Source organism: Idiotropiscis lumnitzeri, chromosome 11 (genome assembly GCF_059441095.1).
Source record: "Idiotropiscis lumnitzeri isolate Australia: NSW breed Sydney's pygmy pipehorse chromosome 11, RoL_Ilum_1.0, whole genome shotgun sequence".
Lineage (NCBI taxonomy): Eukaryota > Metazoa > Chordata > Actinopteri > Syngnathiformes > Syngnathidae > Idiotropiscis > Idiotropiscis lumnitzeri.
The window spans coordinates 5,541,329-5,562,038 of record NC_142401.1 but is presented as its reverse complement, the minus strand read 5'-3'; the positions used below and the strand labels follow the sequence as shown (position 1 = coordinate 5,562,038).

General features: G+C 42.2%; 2 protein-coding genes across 4 annotated transcripts; one reads left to right on the top strand and one right to left on the bottom strand.

The window, feature by feature from the left end:
- Nucleotides 1-569: 569 nt before the first annotated feature.
- Nucleotides 570-10,888, bottom strand: rbm12 (RNA binding motif protein 12). Its single transcript, XM_088308214.1, has 2 exons — nucleotides 10,755-10,888; nucleotides 570-6,638 (listed from the first exon to the last, which is right to left on the bottom strand). The coding sequence occupies exon 2, from the start codon at nucleotides 6,608-6,610 to the stop codon at nucleotides 3,914-3,916; it is 2,697 nt and encodes an 898-aa protein (XP_088164340.1). The 5' UTR covers nucleotides 6,611-6,638; nucleotides 10,755-10,888; the 3' UTR covers nucleotides 570-3,913.
- Nucleotides 10,889-11,294: 406 nt separating this feature from the next.
- Nucleotides 11,295-17,435, top strand: hgh1 (HGH1 cochaperone). 3 transcript variants are annotated; one of them, XM_088309716.1, is made up of 10 exons: nucleotides 11,295-11,463; nucleotides 12,027-12,136; nucleotides 12,254-12,392; nucleotides 12,648-12,785; nucleotides 13,155-13,306; nucleotides 13,682-13,782; nucleotides 14,204-14,302; nucleotides 14,378-14,469; nucleotides 15,062-15,184; nucleotides 16,187-17,435. In XM_088309716.1, exons 2-10 carry the CDS (start codon nucleotides 12,027-12,029, stop codon nucleotides 16,364-16,366), a joined length of 1,134 nt encoding a protein of 377 aa, XP_088165842.1. In that variant the 5' UTR covers nucleotides 11,295-11,463; the 3' UTR covers nucleotides 16,367-17,435. The 3 variants fall into 3 exon arrangements, with proteins under 3 accessions (XP_088165842.1, XP_088165844.1, XP_088165843.1); XM_088309718.1 differs by having other exon boundaries at nucleotides 11,299-11,443; XM_088309717.1 differs by having other exon boundaries at nucleotides 11,300-11,539.
- The last annotated feature ends 3,275 nt before the right edge of the window (nucleotides 17,436-20,710 follow it).

The following is a 20,710-nucleotide window of genomic DNA, read 5'->3' as shown; positions in this document are numbered from 1 at the left end:
AATGGCTCCTTGGTACCTACAAAAAAACATCCAGGACAAACATCAATTTCCCCCTGAGCACCAGCAACATATTTTATTCGTCCTTATTGCCTAACTGCACGTTCTTAGAAAACGACATATATGTTACATGTCGCCAATATAATGTATGGTTTCAATTCAGATCTCCACAGCACAAATTAAATTGAGCTCGTTCTAATTTAGACTGCCATACCAAGTAAAGGTAAGAGGTGTGGAAGGTGCACTAAACCTTTAATTTACAAGAACGCATTTTGAAGGGGGGAGGGGGAAAGTCAAACATTTGTGGAAAAATACATGTTTAAAAAAAAATGTAAGAAATTCATTTTTGGGTTAAAATTGCATATCTATATTAGTTCCTGTAAGACATTTCCACCCATACCATTTCAGTGCGGCCACAAGACTCCTTCAGGTTGTTGACAGCTTCAACTATTCCAAAATGACATTTTTCAGTTTGAACAACGTGGCATCCAGAAAGCAGCAAAAGTCCGTGAATCATGCAAAGGCAAAAAGAAGGAGACGAGAGAGCAGCCGGCCGGCGGGCAAGAACAGCATCCTGTACATCGTTTTTATTAACCAAAAACACGAGCATGTTGTGTGGCATCATACAGACACATGAACACATCCCAAATCCAAATACGTACAACAAAAATGCTACCAAACTAAAAACACTGCAGAGCCCATAGACTGCACGCCTACTTTGTACTTATATATGTCATCAACATGTATGTTTGGGTATCCAAACACAAAAACATAATCATTAAAATATCAAATCAAAATGACTCATCCACCAATCAGACATAAAAAGAGGAGACTGAATTGTCCATCTCACGTCACAGCAACACGACGACCTTTGTATGGTAAATGGTCTGTCACTTGTATAGCGCTTTTCTACGTACAGTACTCAAAGCGCTTGCAACTATTACCTCATCTATCTACTGATGACATATTTTCAGGAGCAAATGGGGGAACAGTTTACTTCGACATGGTCACAATCGTCTGGGATCAAACTCACAACCTCTTAGTGGGGAAACAACCACTCTACCGTTGAGCCACGCCGACCATACGACGAGCTCTGCATATTCATCAATATGTCCATACACCAAAAAAAAAACAAAAACAAAAACTGGCTGTTAGGCTTGCAAAAATTTCAAGGAATTTTCAAAGTTGGAAACTTTCCATGGGAATTAAGGGAAATGAAGCACAAACTTAAAAATTCAAAGTTTGCTCTTCAAAGGACCAGACCAATTTTTGAGGGGGCGCTGATGTCATTATTTAGTGAAATGAAATTCCAATAACCGATTAGTAGCTAGATATCAATATAGATACATATCTACAGCTATATATATACAGAGAACCCCGCCCCAAAAGAGGAAAAAAACTAAAAAAAAATAGTTCGAAGAGCTAATATCGGCCAATTAATCGGCCGGTCCAAATATAGTTTATATATTAGCATAATCCTGACTAAAACCATATTTCATACAAGTACATTGGTACCTTGATTTACAAGTAACTCAAATGTATTTTTTTCCAGTAACAAGCTGTTGCATTGAGATACGAGTTCCATACATTCTCTGCCCAGTTTTGTAACTCAAAACACTTCAATTCAACGTTCTCCATTGACATGAATGGAAATGCAACTAATCCACTCCGGCCCCAAGAAACATGTTTGTAATGTTTTTTTCTTTTTTCAAGAATAAAAAGCAGCACTCTAACACTGTGCTTTATAACAACATAACCGTTTTTTCTGCGATTAAATGGACATTGTACTGCTCCTTCCGGTGGGCGAGCCATGGCCACCTGGGGTTAATATTATATCGACATGGATGTATTGTGGGCTACATTAATATAGTTCGAGCTTCTCAGTAAACTACAGTAATAATTAGCTGTTCTTTGCAGAGGATCAAAAACACATCCCTCTGAGTGTTACTTGGCTCAGAGGTAAGAATGCATCGTTCAGTAATCAGGGGGTCCACTGTTCGATGCCCACTCTGTCTGAGTCATTTGACGACATTTCACCCTTTTTGCCTCCAGTGCCACTCATACTGGTGTGCGACTGGGTGTTAATGTTTGGTGGTGGTCACACACGTGCAGTTACGGTTCTGTCAGCGTGCCCTAGGGCAGTGGTGATTACACAACGTAGTTTACCGCCATCAGAGTGTGAATGCATAAGTGCATGACTAATGTATCCATTGTGAGCACTTTGAGGGTCCCAGTTGTTCAGAAAAGCACGATATAAATCTGATGCATTGAGTACTGTTTTGTTATATCATCTGCCTACAAGTGTTTGAACTTTAACACAAAGTTTGTTTTTTTTTGTTTTAAATAATGTGCAATTGAGTTTACAGTAAACAGTTAAGTCACTTTTGTTTGATTAAATAATGGCTCACTCTTCACTGGTGCTTGTTGTGAGGTGAGTTAAGCTTGCCACCACCGTACAAAGCTTGTCTGCCAAATTTTTGCTCAAAGTCAAAGCAAAAACCTGTCCAGATGAAATCACATAGCTCCAAAAACTCTTAAAATGGATCACTGTATCTCAAAGCATCATGTTACATTTTTTTCTTGATGTGATGACCTTATATTACCTTCAATTCCCATGTATCACTCTAATTCTAAAGGATAGAAAAAAAAAACACCCTGGTTACCTTGCCATGGAAATTTACTGGAAACATGGCGAACATTTTCCACCTCTTTGCAGCTGCAACAGTGACAATAGCTGCTCGCCATCATCAATATCATCAACGCGACTCAGGAGCACAGAAACACAAGAGCAGACATTTTATGTGGGGGGGGGAGCACAACAGTAGAGTTTGACAGCAAGGGAACAAATGGTAGCGCGTACCACAACAACAACAAGTAAAGATATTAGCATAGCAACACAGCATGTGGCGGCATTAGCATAGCAACCGCAAATGTGAAACAACCGCAGCGTGACATACACATCTCGGCAGCAACATGTAATAGCGACAGAACATAATTCAGCGTTTTTCCCAGGCAATGTCGACAACATGCTCTTCAAGTTAGTGACTTCAAAATGAGCTTTCCAATGGAACATACAAGACTTCAAGAGGTTGCGCTACACTTTATATAAAAAAAAAAAAAAAAAAAAGTTGTGTTGGGGGCAGAGACATCATTTATTTACAGTAAGACCCCTTTCGCACTGAGATGGTCAGAGCTGGTTCAGAATGAGTGGCAAAATTTAGTCATAGTTCTGTGGAATTTTTGTTATATTAACCATAAAAGCACTTGGGGCTTAAAAAATAAAACAGGGCAAAGCTTCCATTGGCAGAGTTAAAGCCTTTTCACAAAAAACGTCTATTCTGTTCAATGGGGCATTTCTCCGGCTTCTAGGACGTAACAACATTTCTGCCTCTATGTGTTGCCATGACAACCTGCATTGCGCCTTCACCATCAGTATTGCTGGCCCATGTAACTATGCTAGCAATGGGATTGATTCGTTAACATTTAATATTCCGCCTGATGGCTGGCCCCTCAAAGATGTTAGCACTTTTGGTTGGCCACAGCAAAACTTGTAACAGCCAACGTCGACAAGCAAAACTCATGCGTAGCTATCGCCACGTTTTCATTTAATCAGCATTATCATCAGTGAGTTTGATGTACTTCATTGATTTTTTTTTTTTGTCTCGTTGGATATCAATATTGATTTTGAACTGCTCCAGATGACATAGGTTGTGTGCCGTTATATTGGATTTTTTTGTGAACACATCACAATTACTGAGACCATCAATACCAAGTAGCAAAGAGTAGCCACGAGCAACCGGTCAACAAGAAGCCAGCAAACTCTCACCATCAGGACCCAACCGGCACCAGCTCAGCCTGAAAGGGGTACATTTATAGTCAGTCTGCTTCAGTTGGGGTCTTGGAGCGAGGAGGTTCCTTAGCCCAGACTAATTTTGACTTTCCTTGCGCCAATAGGCCGGTCGTTTAGATCCATCACGGCGGCGGCAGCCTCTTCCGGGTTCTGGAAGGCCACCATGGCTTCGCCGGTGGGCAGGCCTTTGTCGCTAAACTGCAAGCAGACGGATCCGGGAAGAACCTCATAGCCATAGAAGAAGTCCATGAGCTCATCCGCGGTGACAGTGAATGGCATGTTCTGCAGCTTGACTATTGTTGGAGGGGCAGCAGAGGCGGCAGAGCGTTGATTGTTAGAGTTGTTGGGTGGCCCGGGGGCGGAGGAGAGACTCTCGGCACCTGGGTTGAAAACAGGAGGTCCAACGGGAGGCGCTCCCCCTTGACGCCCTTGGCTGTTGTTGTGAGCACCGGGGCCACCCCTGTTCGGTACAGGCCCACTTGGTTTCCTGTTGCTGTTGTCAAAGGGCATCAAGCCTCTCAGCCCATCCTGACCGAACGTAGGGCCCCCTGCCGCACCCGGTCGAAAACCCGGTGGCTCCAGAAGCGGAGCTCCAGGAAGACCTGCAATGAGCGGCGGGGCGACGGCAAGATTGACTTCAAGTCCTACTGCCAATGGGGGGAGTGGCGGGGGACCCGCTACACCGTTTCCAGGAGTAGCGAACGGAGCGACAAATGGGGAACTGTTTAGATTTCCCATTGTGCTTCTTAGGAAGTTAAACTCCTCACCAGCCATCCCTGGGAAGGGATTCATCTGGGGCTGTTGCGGAACCGCCTGAGTCTGCAGGTGCTGGCCCTGGCTCTGCTTCTGGCACTGCTGGGTCTGGTGTTGATTTCTTTGGCCTCTCTTGTTTTGAGGTGGGGGGTTCCTCTCAATTTCCTTCATCTGCTCAAAGGTCACCAGGTGAACGAATGCATCACGGCCATTGAGCTTCTGGCGGTGAAGTCTTTCCGTTTTACGGGCGTCTTCCTCGGTCTGAAGCTGGAAGACTGCCTGCCCTAAACCATTACCGTGGCTGTCAGTCAGAACCTTCAGCGTGTCTTCATAAAGCCCGATGCCCTCAAGGAAGGCACGCACGTCCTTCTTGGAGATATTGTAAGGGATATTGGTGATATGTGCACAGTTCCTTGGTGTTTTGAGGCCATCCTGGTTCTTGCCGTCGTTCTGTGTGCCATCACGCTTACGGATGGAGTCAATCTTTTCCATCATTCCTTTGTAGCTAATGGGGTGTACTTGGATGAAGCGGGAGCCCATGTACTGCATGTGAGCACCCAGTGCAATCTTGTAATCCTGCTCTGTTTTGAACTCTAAAAAGCCTTCTCCCGTGGCTCGCCCATTGGGGCCATAGGCGATGTACATAGTGTCCTCCACCATGGACAGGTTCTTGAAGAACTCCTTGATCTGTTTTTTGTCAGCCTCATAAGGGAGCCCCTTCAGGTAAACGCACAACTCTTGACGATGTGGAGATCTTGACCTCCCTCGCTGATCCCGGCCAATGTCTCCGGCTTGACCACGGCGTTGGTGCTGGTCTTGTGAGTGAATGTTTGGCTTAGCGCTATTCTGAGGAGTCAGGCCCATCGTGTTGTGATTGAGGCTGGCCCACTGCCTCTCAGAGCCCGGGGTGACCTCAACAAACCTTTGACCCATCATGCCACCACCTCGCTTCACGGCTTCAAAGCTATCTTGGGGTAAGAAGAATTTGACCATGGCTCGGCCGGTCGGACGACCTTGGCCGTCTCTCAACAAACGCACTCCATCCACCCCCAGACCTCGGAAGAATTCCCTGATCTCCATCTCTGAACAGGAGAATGAGAGGTTCTGCAAGAGGACAAACAACTCATCTGGATTGGACACGCCAATTGCAGTGGCTGTGGCCGCAGCTGCCTTCATGTGAGCCTGGAGGCCCAGAGATGCAAGCGGAGTGAGGGGGTTGAACAGCATCGGGTTAGGGGTAGTGAGGGGGAGGCCTGTGGCAAGTCCTCCGGGTGGGGGCATGGTGGGGTTGAAAGGAGGCAGGGAAGGCATATGTGACAGGTGGGTCATTGGTGGAACAGGAGGTCCATGGGGAAGTTGGCTGACAGCCGGGACGGGGGGTAAGGACGACACGGGAGGGGGAACCGTGGCTAACGTGGGCATTGTTGGCATGGTGGGCATGGGCGCGATGAGCGGGGGGCCTGCATTGAGAGACGTCAGGGCCGTTGTAATGGGGGGGGCGGCATTGTAGCCATGAGGAAAGGTGGGTACCATACTCGCCAGGCTAGCCGCGGCCTTGTGAATAAGAGTCTCCTGTGAAGAGCTTGCGGTCACCACGGCAGAAGTATTTGAGAAACTGGGGTTTCCATGGCTACCACTTCTCCCCGCTGTGGCCGACTGTATCACGGGTATGGCTGCCGCGGAAGTTTGGCGATTAGCCGCCGTGGGTGTGGCGGTCTCAGCCGCACCCGTGCCGCCCTCAAACCTCCGCCTGCTCAACTCAATCATGTTCTGCATTTCCGTCTTGCTGCTGAGCAACAACGACACTTTGGAGCCCTTAATGGACCCACCTGTGCGCATCATCCCCAGCCGAGCATCCTCGTCTGTGGCAAAGACAATGAAGGCCTCGCCATGCTCGCCACCCACGATGTGCACGCCCCCATCTGGGATGGTGAGGCCAGAGAAGAAGTGCCTGATGTCCATGGTGCCGGCCACTATGGGCAGACCTTGCAGTCTGATGACTACCGCCATACTGACAGCTAATCAACAGGCCTACAACCTGGGGAGAGAGCAACACTGCCGTCAGATCAGGAGTAAAGAAGACCAGACCCGTGGTTTCCAGATGTACATGGTATCGCATTTTACTCCAAAATAAGGATATTTTTTGGGCAACCGGACCAAACATTTGGAAACCAGTGGTTCTTTTGGCAAGGAATTAGGAGTGAAGGTGCGAAACATTTGCAGAAGAAGAAGGGGGAAAAAAACTAAACTACAAGCCCATCTTTAAACCTTGAATTTAGACGACTACTTGGAGAGTAATGAGCTCAAGCTTCCAAAACAGAATTAACATCAAGCAGTGACAGTTTAAATTTGCATACAGAATTCATATCATGGACTAAATGTAGCAGGACACAATCAACAGAGCAAAGAGACAGAAAAAACCTACAGGGGAAAAGATTTCCAAAACACTGACCAAACATATCGCCTCCCAATGTATATGACACATTTTAGTCAATTCAAAATGTATAACCATTGTTTCAACCTACCCGTACTGTCTTGCTCATTATATACGTTTCCGTTTCCATTGCATAGGTTTCGAAATATCTGAACCATACTGGGCCACTATCGAGCAAGCCTCGCAGTCGTAGAGTATGGTTTGTCAAGAAGACAAAAGCTTGACGCGTTTCAATCATTTATCGGCTAACGGATGGAACATAACAGGCAAGATTTTAAACGCATTACAGTGGTGTCGTGGTTATCCGAAATAAGTATTGAAATTGCACCTCAAAACTTCGAATCCCATTTTTTTGTTTTACCCCAGTCAATTGATCCGTGCAAAAAACCTTTGCCGTGCTGGACGTGCATGCGTTAACATGGCACAACGCGCTTGCGTCACCCTTCGTCAGGAAGTAGGAGGTTAAGGCAAACACAGTGCGAATTACACCACACCAGTTAGGTACCAAAGAGCATCGGCTGAGGAGATAGTGCGGATAAACACGTATCAGAGTCGATCCCGTCAGTGATCATCGTCTCCATGTCAGCAAATAAGGTAAACATCTGACAAGTAGTGTCTCACTAAGGGATGATGAGGAGTAATTAACATAAGATAGTGAAGCAATGCTAATCATGTAATCGTGAAACATCGGAATTATTGAATGCGTGATCTCGGACATTTAAAAAAAATAAAAATAAATAAATAAACTTCAGAAACTATAGCTCATTTGTCAAAGAGATGAATTTCTGTGTCATTCAACTGACCACATAGTTTTGAGATATTAAGGATATGGCCGCCGTTCTGCCAGACACCAAAATCAAGCCTCTACAGCCACCAGATTAAAAAAAAAAAAAGTCAGCAACACAAAATGATCATACCACCCCAACAGCAATGCAGACACCAAAGTGGATTTTTTTTTTTTTTTTAAACACATCAGAGCACATCGTTAACCAAAGCGACACATTAGCGTTACATTAGAATGAGCCAACAACCACCCAGCAAAATACCAGCAGCTCATTGGAAAATCTCAAAACACACAGCAACGTTAGGAAAACATGTTGAACAGAATCTTTTTGTACAAAAAACAAGAAGAACGCAGCTCAAGAGCACCACCAACTTGGATCAGCAACATGTTACACTGGATCTGAAGCTTTCAGAATTTAATGCCAAAGGTAATGTCATAACAAATCACACCATCTATATAGTAATCCTGACTACTAGTGACGGATAAAGACTAAGTCTTACTGCTAACAGCAAAAAAATAAATAAATAAAAAATTAAAAAAAATAAAAAATGCAATTAATGCGAAAAAATATATAATTGCCTATATTAAAGTAGTGGCGTACCAGTAAAGTGGGTAAAATAATAAATTAAACGATATCATATTACCCACCCTCCCCAATTAAATATCGATTCAGCAAATTTTCTAAATCTAGCCAGTCTAGGGTGCTTTACGTCGGATTCAGAGTGTATGGATGAAGGTCCCATTCGACCAAACATCAACAACAGATTTTTTTTTTTTAATTAAGGACTTTAGTAAGATGGTCCAGGCAAAATTTTTAATTGCTCAAAATTTCCAAGCGGGAAGAAATATCTAACTTTACATGTGCATTGACAATGATTCCACAAAAGTCTTTTTTTCTGATTTTTTTTAAAAGTTTTTTTTAATTGACGATGCATTTAAATCAATATCAAATCACAACTAACAGAATTAAAGTTAAATTGAAAAGCAACCTAAAGAATCAAATCGAAATTGTTACCTTGTTTCAGCTACACCGGCGAGTAAGTAAAGAAAATAATTTTAATGGGACAAAATACAAAACTAGAACGCTCACAAGAAGTTGCTGTACCACTCACACGTCGATGCTCACACACCGACTTACCGCCAGTCAATCGGACTCCAACTCCTCACGTTACTCATTAGGTCAGGCCCAACACACAAATACTTCAATGCATGTAGTAATTACATTTTATTAATTTATATTTTCTTTTACAGATTTTTTTTTTACAATAAAGTGCTATTTTATTTATTATGAACCATAAAAAATGTGCTTTTGACAAAAGGAGAAAACTGTCATTTCAATTGGGAAATACACAAAACAAACTTGTCAGTCAGGTTACCTAACTTCCACAAACAACCCTGACCAAACTTGGCTTTTCCCTGACAAAAAGCTCACCTCCCAGACGGGATCCATCACTTCAACATAATTCCTTGAGACCAATTCCCATTTGCACACGTCGAGGCCACCATTTTAGTGCGTAGTAGAAAGCGCACGAAAATTGGTGGGTTTCCAGCCAAGAACAGAATGTGTCACCCCCCCTCAAAAAAAAAAAAACACAAATAGATGAATTTGCAAACAGAAGAGAGATTTCTCTAAAGCCAAACAACTTCACGACCACATTCAACCAAGCGGCACAGGTCAATTCCCCAAGTGGAAAGTAATCAAACCACATCTCTCAAGGTAGGCAAGAATGGTGCATCTCAACTTGAAAAAAAAACAAAAAAAAACAATTACCTCGTTGGTATTGGCTCAACCCTCAGGTACTTTTTCTGGTCCCGGGTACCATCAGTGGAAAAAGTCAACAGCAAGTAGAGACAAGATGTCAATACGACTATTTACAGCCCAATCCACAGTGGAAACCTAAATCACAAGGTGCCCTTGTGGGCTAAGGTGGCCTGGACCTCTTGACAAGAAGCATGGCTTAAATGAAACATTTTCAGGAAGAACTCTTCACGAGCAAATCAAAACATCCTTTGAGTGGGCACCAGACCAAAGTATAACAAAAAACAAGCATTTCCATCCAGCCTTTAAATAAATATACAAGGGGAAACAACCAGTGCAGTGAAGAGAAGAGCTTCTGTTGTAAATTGCACATAAATCAGCAGATAGAAGACAGACATGATCCTTTAAATGGCCAGAAAAAGCACATTCATAAGACACAGCATAATTGGGAGCACAGCCAGCAACCAAATTGATGAACTCAGCTTCAAAACGCAGCAAAAAAACACCACCAAAAATGTCTCAATTTTTGTGTGCAAACAGACACAATGTGGAAATATTTACTTGTTCCAACTCATTCAGTACACATCATGTAAACTCAAGCAGAAACCCAACGAGGAACATTTTCGAGCAATTACTCAGAACGAAATTTTCAGAATTGAGGCTCAACTCATCACCGGCCTCCTTTTGATGGCAGACGTGACGTCACCAATCCAGTGCCATGCCAGAAGCTAAAAAAATGAAAAACACCTTCACACAAACTCCTTCCATCACTTTCGTTTACACAAAACGGCACACTAACGTTAACTAATTCAAAAATGACAACAACAGCAACACAAAAATAACGACGTGTTAGGTATTGACTTGAGCTCGGTGACTAGTAACATACCATTACGAATAGGAGATTAAACACGGATTTTTATTGAACTAAGCATTATTTTAGAGGACAAGACACCATTTGGACTATATAATACTAATATAAACATGATCGCGTGTTAGTTCTAATTGAAGCGAATCAACGTAAACGAGCATGCTACGCCCCATTAGCCACTTAGCTGTTGGCCAAACCTGCTTTGTGTGTGTGCGTGTATGGTAGTGGACCAGAGTCGCCATTTTTCGGCGGCTTGCGTTATAAATCTTTTTGCATTTTAAGAAGGTCGTCTCTTCTGGGAATTCTTACCGAGGAATCTGTCAACTAACACACTCAGGTTTGATTCATGCACGGACGTCTTGGTAGCTCACTTCCGTCTCTGCAAAAAATGGTTTTGAAAAAGCTGCAGAGAGAGACCGCGGTGGCTGCACACGAAATGTCGGTGGAAACAACGCGATATCTTGCACTTACCGCGAGAAGGGGACATTGGCGCAATGTCGCCATCTACTGGCGAATATTGGTAAATCTCAAGCGTGAGTGTAGAAATATTACTTGTTCTGGATACAAAATATGGAAATTTGCAATATTCTTGGTCTTTTTGTATTTCTAGACAATGTATTAATTGAGAAGCCATTTTTTGAGTTAATTCAATGTTTTTTTTTTAAACTTTTTCTATATTGATTGTGACATTGAGTCTGTCAATGTATTACAAAATATTATTTTTGAAAGACAAACTGTCTGACTCTCACGTTGTGTGTTTGAACTGGATGATTGGAGGTATTTAAACCTACCGGCTTTAAAATAGACATTGTAGCCCACTGACATACGGCGGGTGACTTTTTAGTTTGTCCAAGTGCCCCTACCGTAGAAGCATCCGGCGCAGATCAGGTTGCCATATACGTTTTGGGTAGACTCGGTGTCCTCCACACGTGAGATTTTGACACACACATGTTAGTTAGCGATTTACTTTGACGAATAAACCGAGGAATGAGACTAACGTGAGTCTAGCAAGTTAAAGGTAGGTTAATGTGAAACTACGCGTTCGACCATCGCCGTCCACTGGTGAAAATGACGTTTGTCGCTTCTTGCGCCTTGTAAGTTAGCGCGAAGCCAATTTAGCGTAAACATTACTTATTCCGAGTTATGCAAATATGATGACTTCCTCCTCATGTCATATAAAACATGTCACTACGGTTATATCTCAGCAATGCTTCAAAATTAATTTTTGTTTTGTGTATACAGATAACGTCATAGTGTCTACCCTTTAAGTTTAACATTAAATTTGTCAGTACTTATTAGCTGCCTATTTCTACAAACCACTGAGCGAGCCTTTTTGCGCTTCCATCCAACTGTGATGTAACAAGAGGGCTAATTTACATGGCCACGCCTACACCTATTGGTTGCACTTGCCTTTCACATGGCAGTAACTCTGATCTCCTTGGTATTGCCCAGACAAAATTTAAAAAAAGATATACATGTCAAATTTACAATATGCCGTTCCAGATGTTTTCCAAGCTTTATGATCTGTACACTGACAATTAAGAATGAACGTTTTATTTTGCATTTACCATATGTTTGAAGATGCTGAGTGATTCTGAGGCTGCCGAGCTGCTCTCCTTTCTTACGCCTGCGACGCGGCCCGACGTCAAAGGCCACACAACCAGCTATATCTTAGGCTTATCAGCAAACAGGTGGGCAGCGTTATGGTTTATCATGATCAAGGTTTTCCTGCATATGAAATTATGATGAGGATGAAGCACAACAATCACACAGTGATGTGTTCTTATTTATTTATTTATTTTTTACAGAGATGGCTGTCGCTTCCTCCGCACCAAACCCGACTTCATCGCCGCTCTTTTCGCTCTGACGTCTGACCCATCCATTGCCATCGCAAAAGACTGCTACCACATCCTGATCAACCTGTCGGCCGACGAGACACTGCACCGGGTAACGAGCTGGTCAAGAAATAATGAAAAGAAACACACAATGCGAGCGTTAACTGCAGCCGGTTACCTTAAATTTGGGGCTATTCATATCCTAATCAGGTGAACGGTGATGAATGACAGTTTGTAAATGTGCATCCCACTTTTTAAGGGAGCAAAAGTCATTGGACAAATATTTTTAGAAAACTTGCTTCTTATCCAATGCTATTTTACTTTCAATACACGTAGCAAAAAATAAACTGTGTATGTTCGTGGTCAGGTGTTGGTGACAGACATTGGCGTGATCCCCTCACTGCTCAAGAACCTCAAAGATCCACAGTACCGATTCTCCGACCAGATCTGCACCATCCTGTCCAACCTGACCCGCCTTGAGAAGACATGCAAGACACTCTTCAAGGTATGCTGGAACGAGACTAAACTAGACTTTAACTCAGACTAGATAAAATTAGACTTTAGAGTAGATCAATCTTTAGACAAACCAGACTAGACTTTAAACTAAACCATTTTGACATAGACTTGGACGAGACCCAAGACCTAAAAAATTACTTTGGTGCCAATTTGGACAAAACAACCAAATATTTGCTTTCTACAAGATCACCAAAATTTTTGGGGTATCATTTGTGTGAAACACCCCTGAAAGCCGGGTCAAATTGAACCAAGTAGTGGATCAGTGCTTTTCTGACACAAAATGGGTTATTTTTTACCCAATTGGTTTTATCTGACATAAGTTAAAAAAGGACCGATATCCAACGTGTTTGTTTTGCAGGTCCTCCAGGAGGAGGTTGGCCTGGCTCAGCTAGTGGACATGTTGTGTACGGAGGCTTTCAACCCCCACGCCAAGCTGCACTACCTGGCTCCTCTGCTCTCCAATCTCACGCAGCTGCCCGACGCCAGACGGTTCTTAATGGACAAAGACAGGTCTGTTGTGTTGGCAACACGCGCAAAACAGCTTTTTAGCATGAGTTGCAAAAGCACTTTCATTGTGAACTTGGGTACAAGTACAGTTATTTGCATTGTATAAAAAAAAAATACAGATCCAACTGTTTTACTTGTGTAATGAAGTACAGATTCTGAAATGCACTTTGGTGCTAATTATAAAAAAATAATAATTCTCATTTCCAGTCAGGGCTGCAACTAATGTTTGTTTTGATAATCGATTAATCTGTTGATTTTTTTTTTTTTTTTATTAATTGAAGAATCTGCTTTTTTTTTAATCTATTATCAATTCATTGTTGCAGCCCTATTTTCAATCATTTCAGAGGGGAACATTGATTTGATTTGTGTGTGCTGCAGGTGCGTGGTCCAACGCTTGTTGCCCTTCACACAGTTTCATGCGTCGGCAGTGCGGCGTGGCGGAGTCATTGGCATTCTGCGCAACTGCTGCTTTGACTACGGTAAGAAACCACGGCTCCAGCATGGCAACATTTTATCAAACTTGCCATGAGAGTTGGAAAATAGAAGAATCAATTTATTACAAAGACGTAGTTAGGGGTTAGTACTTGGTAACAGTTGGAGTTTTGGGTGGGGGCTTCACGTAATCGCGGCTTCGTGGTTGTACTATCTTAATCAATGTCAGCGTTGAATTAGCTATTGAATATATTTTTTTTTAGGTAGGATTATGTTGACGTGAGCGTACAATAGCAATATAATGTATAATAAAACTTGAACAAAGCAGTGCCTGGGAGCTCAAACAAGCTGCCGTCTTTTTGTCCACTGCAGTCGCATTCACCCGCTAACTTTTTTGGGGGTAAAATTTCATAGCAGCAGAATAATCACAATTTTCTCAGTTATCATCACATTACCACTCTCTTGCAGCCAATCACGAGTGGCTCTTAAGCGAGCAAGTGGACATCCTGCCGTTTCTTCTGCTTCCACTGGCCGGTCCGGAAGAACTGAGTGAGGAGGACAATGAAGGTTGGCTTTCTGACAGGTCACATGTATGATGATGATGATGATGATGATGAAGATGTCGATGTCATGGTGGTCTAGGTCTGCCTGTGGACCTTCAGTACCTGCCAGAGGACAAGAAGAGAGAAGAGGACCCCGACATCAGGAAGATGCTCCTGGAAACGCTCATGCTGGTAACAAACAAACATAGCAGGGGAGCCAAAATTCTCGCACTTAATGCTTAAAGGTGAAGTCAACCGGAAAAAAAATATTTGCAATAAAGCGTTCTATGTGCCTTCACTCGTTTAAACGTGGCATTGTCATTAAAATTATGTTCATGGAAAATGAGTTGGGCAGTAAAATCCACCCGTTTTTAGCCATCCCAAGTGGCGGCCATTTTGTCACTTCTGGTGAATGAAAATGACATCACAGTTGCTCAGGGCTCATGACCAATCATGGCTCAGTTTCAGACTACAGGTCAGCAGCGATTGGTCTCAAAATGGCCGCCGGTGGATTTTACTGCTTAATGCGAATTCGTCGAACGCAATGCCATGTTTCGACTAATGGCCCTGGTTACAACATTTTCTTATGAAGATTTTTTGGGGGGGGTTGACTTCCCCTTTAAGTGGAAGTATAGATACTTGTCAAATAAAACTCTGGTAAAAGTTGAAGTACTGATTCAACTCCTTTTACTTGATTAAAAGTAACTTGCCACCACTGGTTCTTGGCATGTCCTGAGCATGTTGCGCTCAAGTTCTTCTCGCTCACAGTGATGTTCTCTTGTAGCTGACAGCGACTAAAGATGGCCGACGGACTCTGAAAGACAAGAACGTGTACGTCATCATGCGGGAGTTCCACCGATGGGAGAATGACCCCAAAGTCACCAGCGCATGTGAAAAACTGGTCGAGGTACACATAATCTTGGCTAGACGGCCGGACTTCAAACAAGACCTGACCTTAGACTCAAACTGCAGCTATTTCATATTTTTAGAACCGAGAATTATACTGATTATCCCATTGAGTACGTAATCTGTATGAAAAGTGACATACCTTTCGCATTGCGGTACAGGCATAAAAATGTTCCGCACCATTTTAGTTGCACAATTTAAATGGGTCCAAGTCCCTAAATGATCATATCTACTTATTAAAACAATTCCTCTCTTGTCTTTATACAGGCATCATAACAGCAAAGGCATGCAATTTTTCTGACGCTTTCACAAATTCATACAAAAATTACATCTTGGCTGCCACATCGTGACACGTAAAAAGGAACTAAAAGACAATAAAATCAATTTGTTAGTTTTTGTGGAAAATGCATATTAAGCAGTAGAAGAAAAATCATATACATCTAAAAATCTAATAAGCAGCTTTCTTAAAACATTTCCAAATCATGAAATTTCATTTGGGCCACGTAACAGTAAATACATTTTGGCATTGGAAGTGTCAAAACTTCAAATAATTCAAATATTCATATCAGTCATTTTCATTGAGTTTCAAAATGAAAGGATGTGTCTTTGTTGTTAGTATGGTAATTGATCAAATCATATGAAAATGACTACAAACTGTTCATGGTTTTTTTTTATGTTTAAAACATTGCACTTGTGGGGGGCGCCGTTGTTAGGTCTTTTCACTCTTGCGAGATTGTGACGTATGTTCGCCAATTTCTGCCAGATTTATTTACTAATAAAACCAAGCAGTTAGTAAATATTCCGCAACTACAAGTTTCATTTCAATTTATTATGTGTACAAAAGCTACATAATAAAGCAGAATCATAAAAATCGGCATTTATCGTTTTGCTGGTTGCTTTCACAATTAATTAGCAGCGGGCAAGGCACACCTGCGAATGTGACGTCACTTCCAGTCTGAAGCTGATGACGGTTTCACCCAACATGGCTATCGTCCAACTGCAGGTGCTGATCGGGGATGAGCCAGAGCAGGGCATGGAGAACTTACTGGAGGTCAACATCCCTGAGGACGTGCAGGAGAAACTGAAAGAGGCAGACGCCAAGGAGCAACAGGAGCTAGAGGCCGAGGAGGAGAGGACACGAAAACAACAAGAAGAGGAGCAGACGGACATCAGGCAGGAATAATGCCAATTGGGAAATATTTTCAGAAGCATTTTATTTTATTATAGCGTATGAACTGGAAACTGCACACCTAACTCAATTTTAATGATTAAACACTTCCAGAAAATGGACAATTACAACAAATAAAAGAGGTAATCACCCATTCATACATTTTCCATAGATTCCTCCTAAGAGTCGCAGGCGAGCTGGAGTCTATCCCACCTGACTTTTGGTGAGAAGCGGGACAAACCCTAGACTGGTCGCCAGCCAATCTCAGGCTACATAGACAACCACCCATTCACAGTCAAGTTCTGAGTAGAATTTAGAGTCTTCAATTAAGCCTATGTTTTATTGGGGTGAGGGGCGGTCATCGAAACAGCCACTTAGACATCCATTCTGGGTGAACAGAAGGTTGTAGAGCCACTGAAGCATGTTCAGGGGCCCTGTAAATTGGGTGAGTCGGCGTTAGTTCTGAGTGTCTAGGATTGGGTTCAAAAGTTGTGGTCTGAAGAAGCCCTCCACAGAGAAATGAGTGGGATGGGTGCAGTACCACATAACCCCATCTGATGGCGCACTCCTTGTATGGTTGAGGCACTTTGCGGTTTCAGCCAGTCGATAGTTCGCAATTTTCAATGTTAAACAAAGTGTTAAACGGCGTGACTTTAAGACGGCGCATCATTCTAGCAGCCAAGGAAATAGTTTCTTTTTATTTAAAAAGGCGCTCGGAGGCCAATAATCCGTGTGGGCGGAGTCAAACTGTAGACGTTGCTCGGGTTCTCGTCTCGTAGAGGCAAAAAATAAATAAATACTCTGGTTAGGCGTGGATGATTTGGTTTGGCCAACAGATGACGCAAAGTTTCACCCATTCTGGTTCCTTAGTCTTTGTTTTTTTTTTGTTGTTGTTGTTTTTTTTAAGGCCACATTTCCGAGTTTTAAATGTCCCTAAAATTCCTCACAATTTCTTGGCACCAAGCTCCCGGAAAACGTTTCACCTAAGTCATTTGTGTGTTTGTGTGATCTCATAGCCCGAGACACAGAATGGTTTGTTGGACGTTATGCCAAAAATAAATAAATAAAAATGTAATAATACTAAGCTTGTCCCTATTTGGGTCACATTGTTTCTAAAATAAGAGCTGTGTCTTATAAAAGCCATGCGATATCAGTAGGGAACGGTTGACAAAATATATAAAACGATTCAAATATACTGTACAACTGAAAAAATAAAGTGAGATCTGATGAAATGACACGTTTCATTAACACATCAGAAACTATTAATTTTAATTTGAAAATCCGGCCGTTGCCCGAACTCCAAAAATGGCGGACATCTGATCGATTTCCCTTTTTTTTTTTTTAACTTTCACGGTGATTGCGGAAAGGAAGCGTAGTCCAATGTGATGGATACGGATTTATGAATCTATTATACTTTAACTTGATTGGACATATTTAAACAGAAAGCAAAGTAGAGAATGTCGTTCGTGTCACACACCCGCTTGGGTTACCAGATTCACTTCCGTGTTTGGGTGCTCGCGCGAACGCGCACGCACGAAAGGCAAGTCCCGTAGAATACGTGCCAGACGTGAGCGACGCGACATTCCCTGGCTCATTGTTGTCAACTCAAGTTTGAGGAGATTAAATTGTGTTTTTAATACTTTTACTTTCTATCCTGTTTGAATGACCTCAACGTTAGTTTTACCAGGAACCCCCCTCTTTGCAGCCTAGTTAATAAAACTAGTTAAATAAAACATGCAACAGGGTGCATACAGTCAATTTTCTATCCCGTACACACCCAATGGTGAATTGTCAGGCTGCTGAGCGAGTGGCAGAAGTCAAAGCAAGTGCTACCGTCTGTTTGTACGTGGACCAACTCGTAAAAAAAACACGTAGTAAAATCTCTTTAGAGTGGAACTAGCTGACGGTGAGACTTAAAACGTTGTATTTACGTTTTTATTACAAAATCGTTTTTTTTTTTAGAAAAAAATCTTTATTTTTTCATTGGAAAAGAAAGAAAGAAAAACGATGGTTAGTTTTTTTCTTAAATTGCGTTTTTTTGGGGGGGCAATCCCAAGTTTGAGGGAAAAGGTATGGAATAAAGACATTTAGGAAAACACATTTACAAGCGAAACATTTTTTTTGTTGGGAAAACATACTTTTAAAAAGTTGTGTCTATTTAGTTGTGTGGTTTTTTTTTTAGAAAATTCTTGTTTTTGAGAAATGAAGTACTGGCCGTTGGTTTTAAAAAAAGAGAGTGATACTTGTGAGGCAAAAATGTATAGTTCGTTTATGATGATTTCTGGTCAATGTGATTCTCAGTTGTGGGTATTGGTAATTATTATGAAAAACAAGCAAGAGGGCTCTTTGCAATTCTTCCAGTACATGAGACGTGTGGTACGTCGTGCGCGAATGTGCTCATGCATGCCCCAGACTTTTGTTGTTGTTTTTGTTGTTTTTCCCTGTGGATTATTTGTAGTGGTTGTATACTTTTAGGAAACTATAATTTACGTTTGAGTGTGTTGTCAGTGTCACAGTAAAAACTCCAATTACTCAAAAACTAAACCTCTTCTACCCCTTTTTTATGATTACCTTTCTCGGTCCTATTTAAAATAATTGAAAAGCAGGTTGCCATACTCATCATGCAAAAAAATTAAATGCCTCTCCTGAATTACACAATCTTCAAGTTGACACACACAGAGGAAAAAAAAAACAAGACTTCTTCTCAGTTGCATGCCACTGCTGTCAATCAATTTGTTTGTCTGCGCTCGGATTGGCTGTGCCCAGAAGGCTCCACCCCCAGTGGGGATTGCTGTACTTTTCCACTCCGACGTGAAAAAGTATCTCCCTCCAGTCCATTTCTCTTCCTCCTGGCAACAGACTGAGCTCCTTCTCTATTGGTGGCTGAAGAAAATTCAAACCATATTAGCACGGTAGTTATGTTGTGTCACGAAATCAACTTTAAGATGAGAAATAGTTAGTGTGGAATTGTTATATAAGTGAGCAATAGAAAAAGATGATCTCAAACAATTATTCGCGTGGGTGGCAGACAGCTAGTAAGATGTTTACAAATATATTTCAAACATTTTCAAAACCTGAGCCGAGGCCAGCGACCACAACTGACTAACCTTAACCATCATTTCTCATATTGTTCTTTAAATTTTATAAAAGTGGCTCACGACTTTACAATAATGGGAAAAAGCCAGTATCATGATAGACAATGATGCGATGCGCTGATCTAAACCGTTGTTTCCGGCAGTGAAGCTGAAAAACTGTTAGAGAAAGAGAACAAGAGAAAATTGCTCAGTGATCACTGGTCCCTCACTGACGCAATTGTCCGTCACAAGCCTTCTTAATAAGTTTATTGATTGTTTTTGCGTCATCACTGGCACTGGTGCAGTTCCCCAAGCCAATGACAGCAAATCGATGTCACTCGCTACCACAGACTGGTAAAGCATCTCCAACATCTTGATGCACACGTTGAAAGATCTCAGCTACCTCAGCAGATACAGTCTACTCGTTCTCGTCTTGTCTTGTAGACATCTATCTTGGGGATCCATCTCAGTGCATTGTTCTGCTTGTACTCGTCCTAAATGTCCTCTCCCGCGCTTGTATACAGCTGACTGTTGGTCCTGATCGTTCCTAAAGTTCACAACCAGACTATCAGACTAGATTTTCCTTTAGAGTTTTGATTTGTCCAGACTTTGGACTACACTACATCAGACCTCAGACTAAACCAGAGGTGGGCAAACTTTTTGATTGGCGAGCCACAATGGGTTCTAAAATTTGACAGAGGTGCCGCCGGACCAGGAGCCGATGGATGGAGTGTTTTGGTAACCTCACCTCATCGGAGAAAATAAATACATTTAATTTTAAATGAAAGTGAACAAAAGCATTACAACCATATAAATATTTTCAACTTCGGTGGGCCGAATTAAAACGTTTAACGGGTCGCATGTGGCCCCTGGGCCGCAGTTTGCGCACACTTGGACTAAACAAAACCAGATTTTTGACCAAACCAGATTTAAAATAAGAATGCACTAGAATTTAGACTAAATATGACTTTAGACTAGAGCAGACCTGAGACTTTGACGCTCTATAGACCACACCTTACTTTAGACTAGATCAAATCTTGGACTAGACATGCTTCAGACTAGACTTTAAACTAGATTTTCTTTATTAAGGGTGTGTCTTTGTCTATGTGTGTGTGTCAAGTTATATTATTGAGTGTAGTATTTGGAGCAGTGCAAGGTTGAAAATAGGTTTTTGGAAGGCCCTGGATCCACTCAACAGGGAGGGGGAGGAGCCGAGAGTGAGTGGGGGAGCACCCTCACACTCACACACAAGGTGGACTTGTGGTGGAAACCTGAGCTGAGCCCA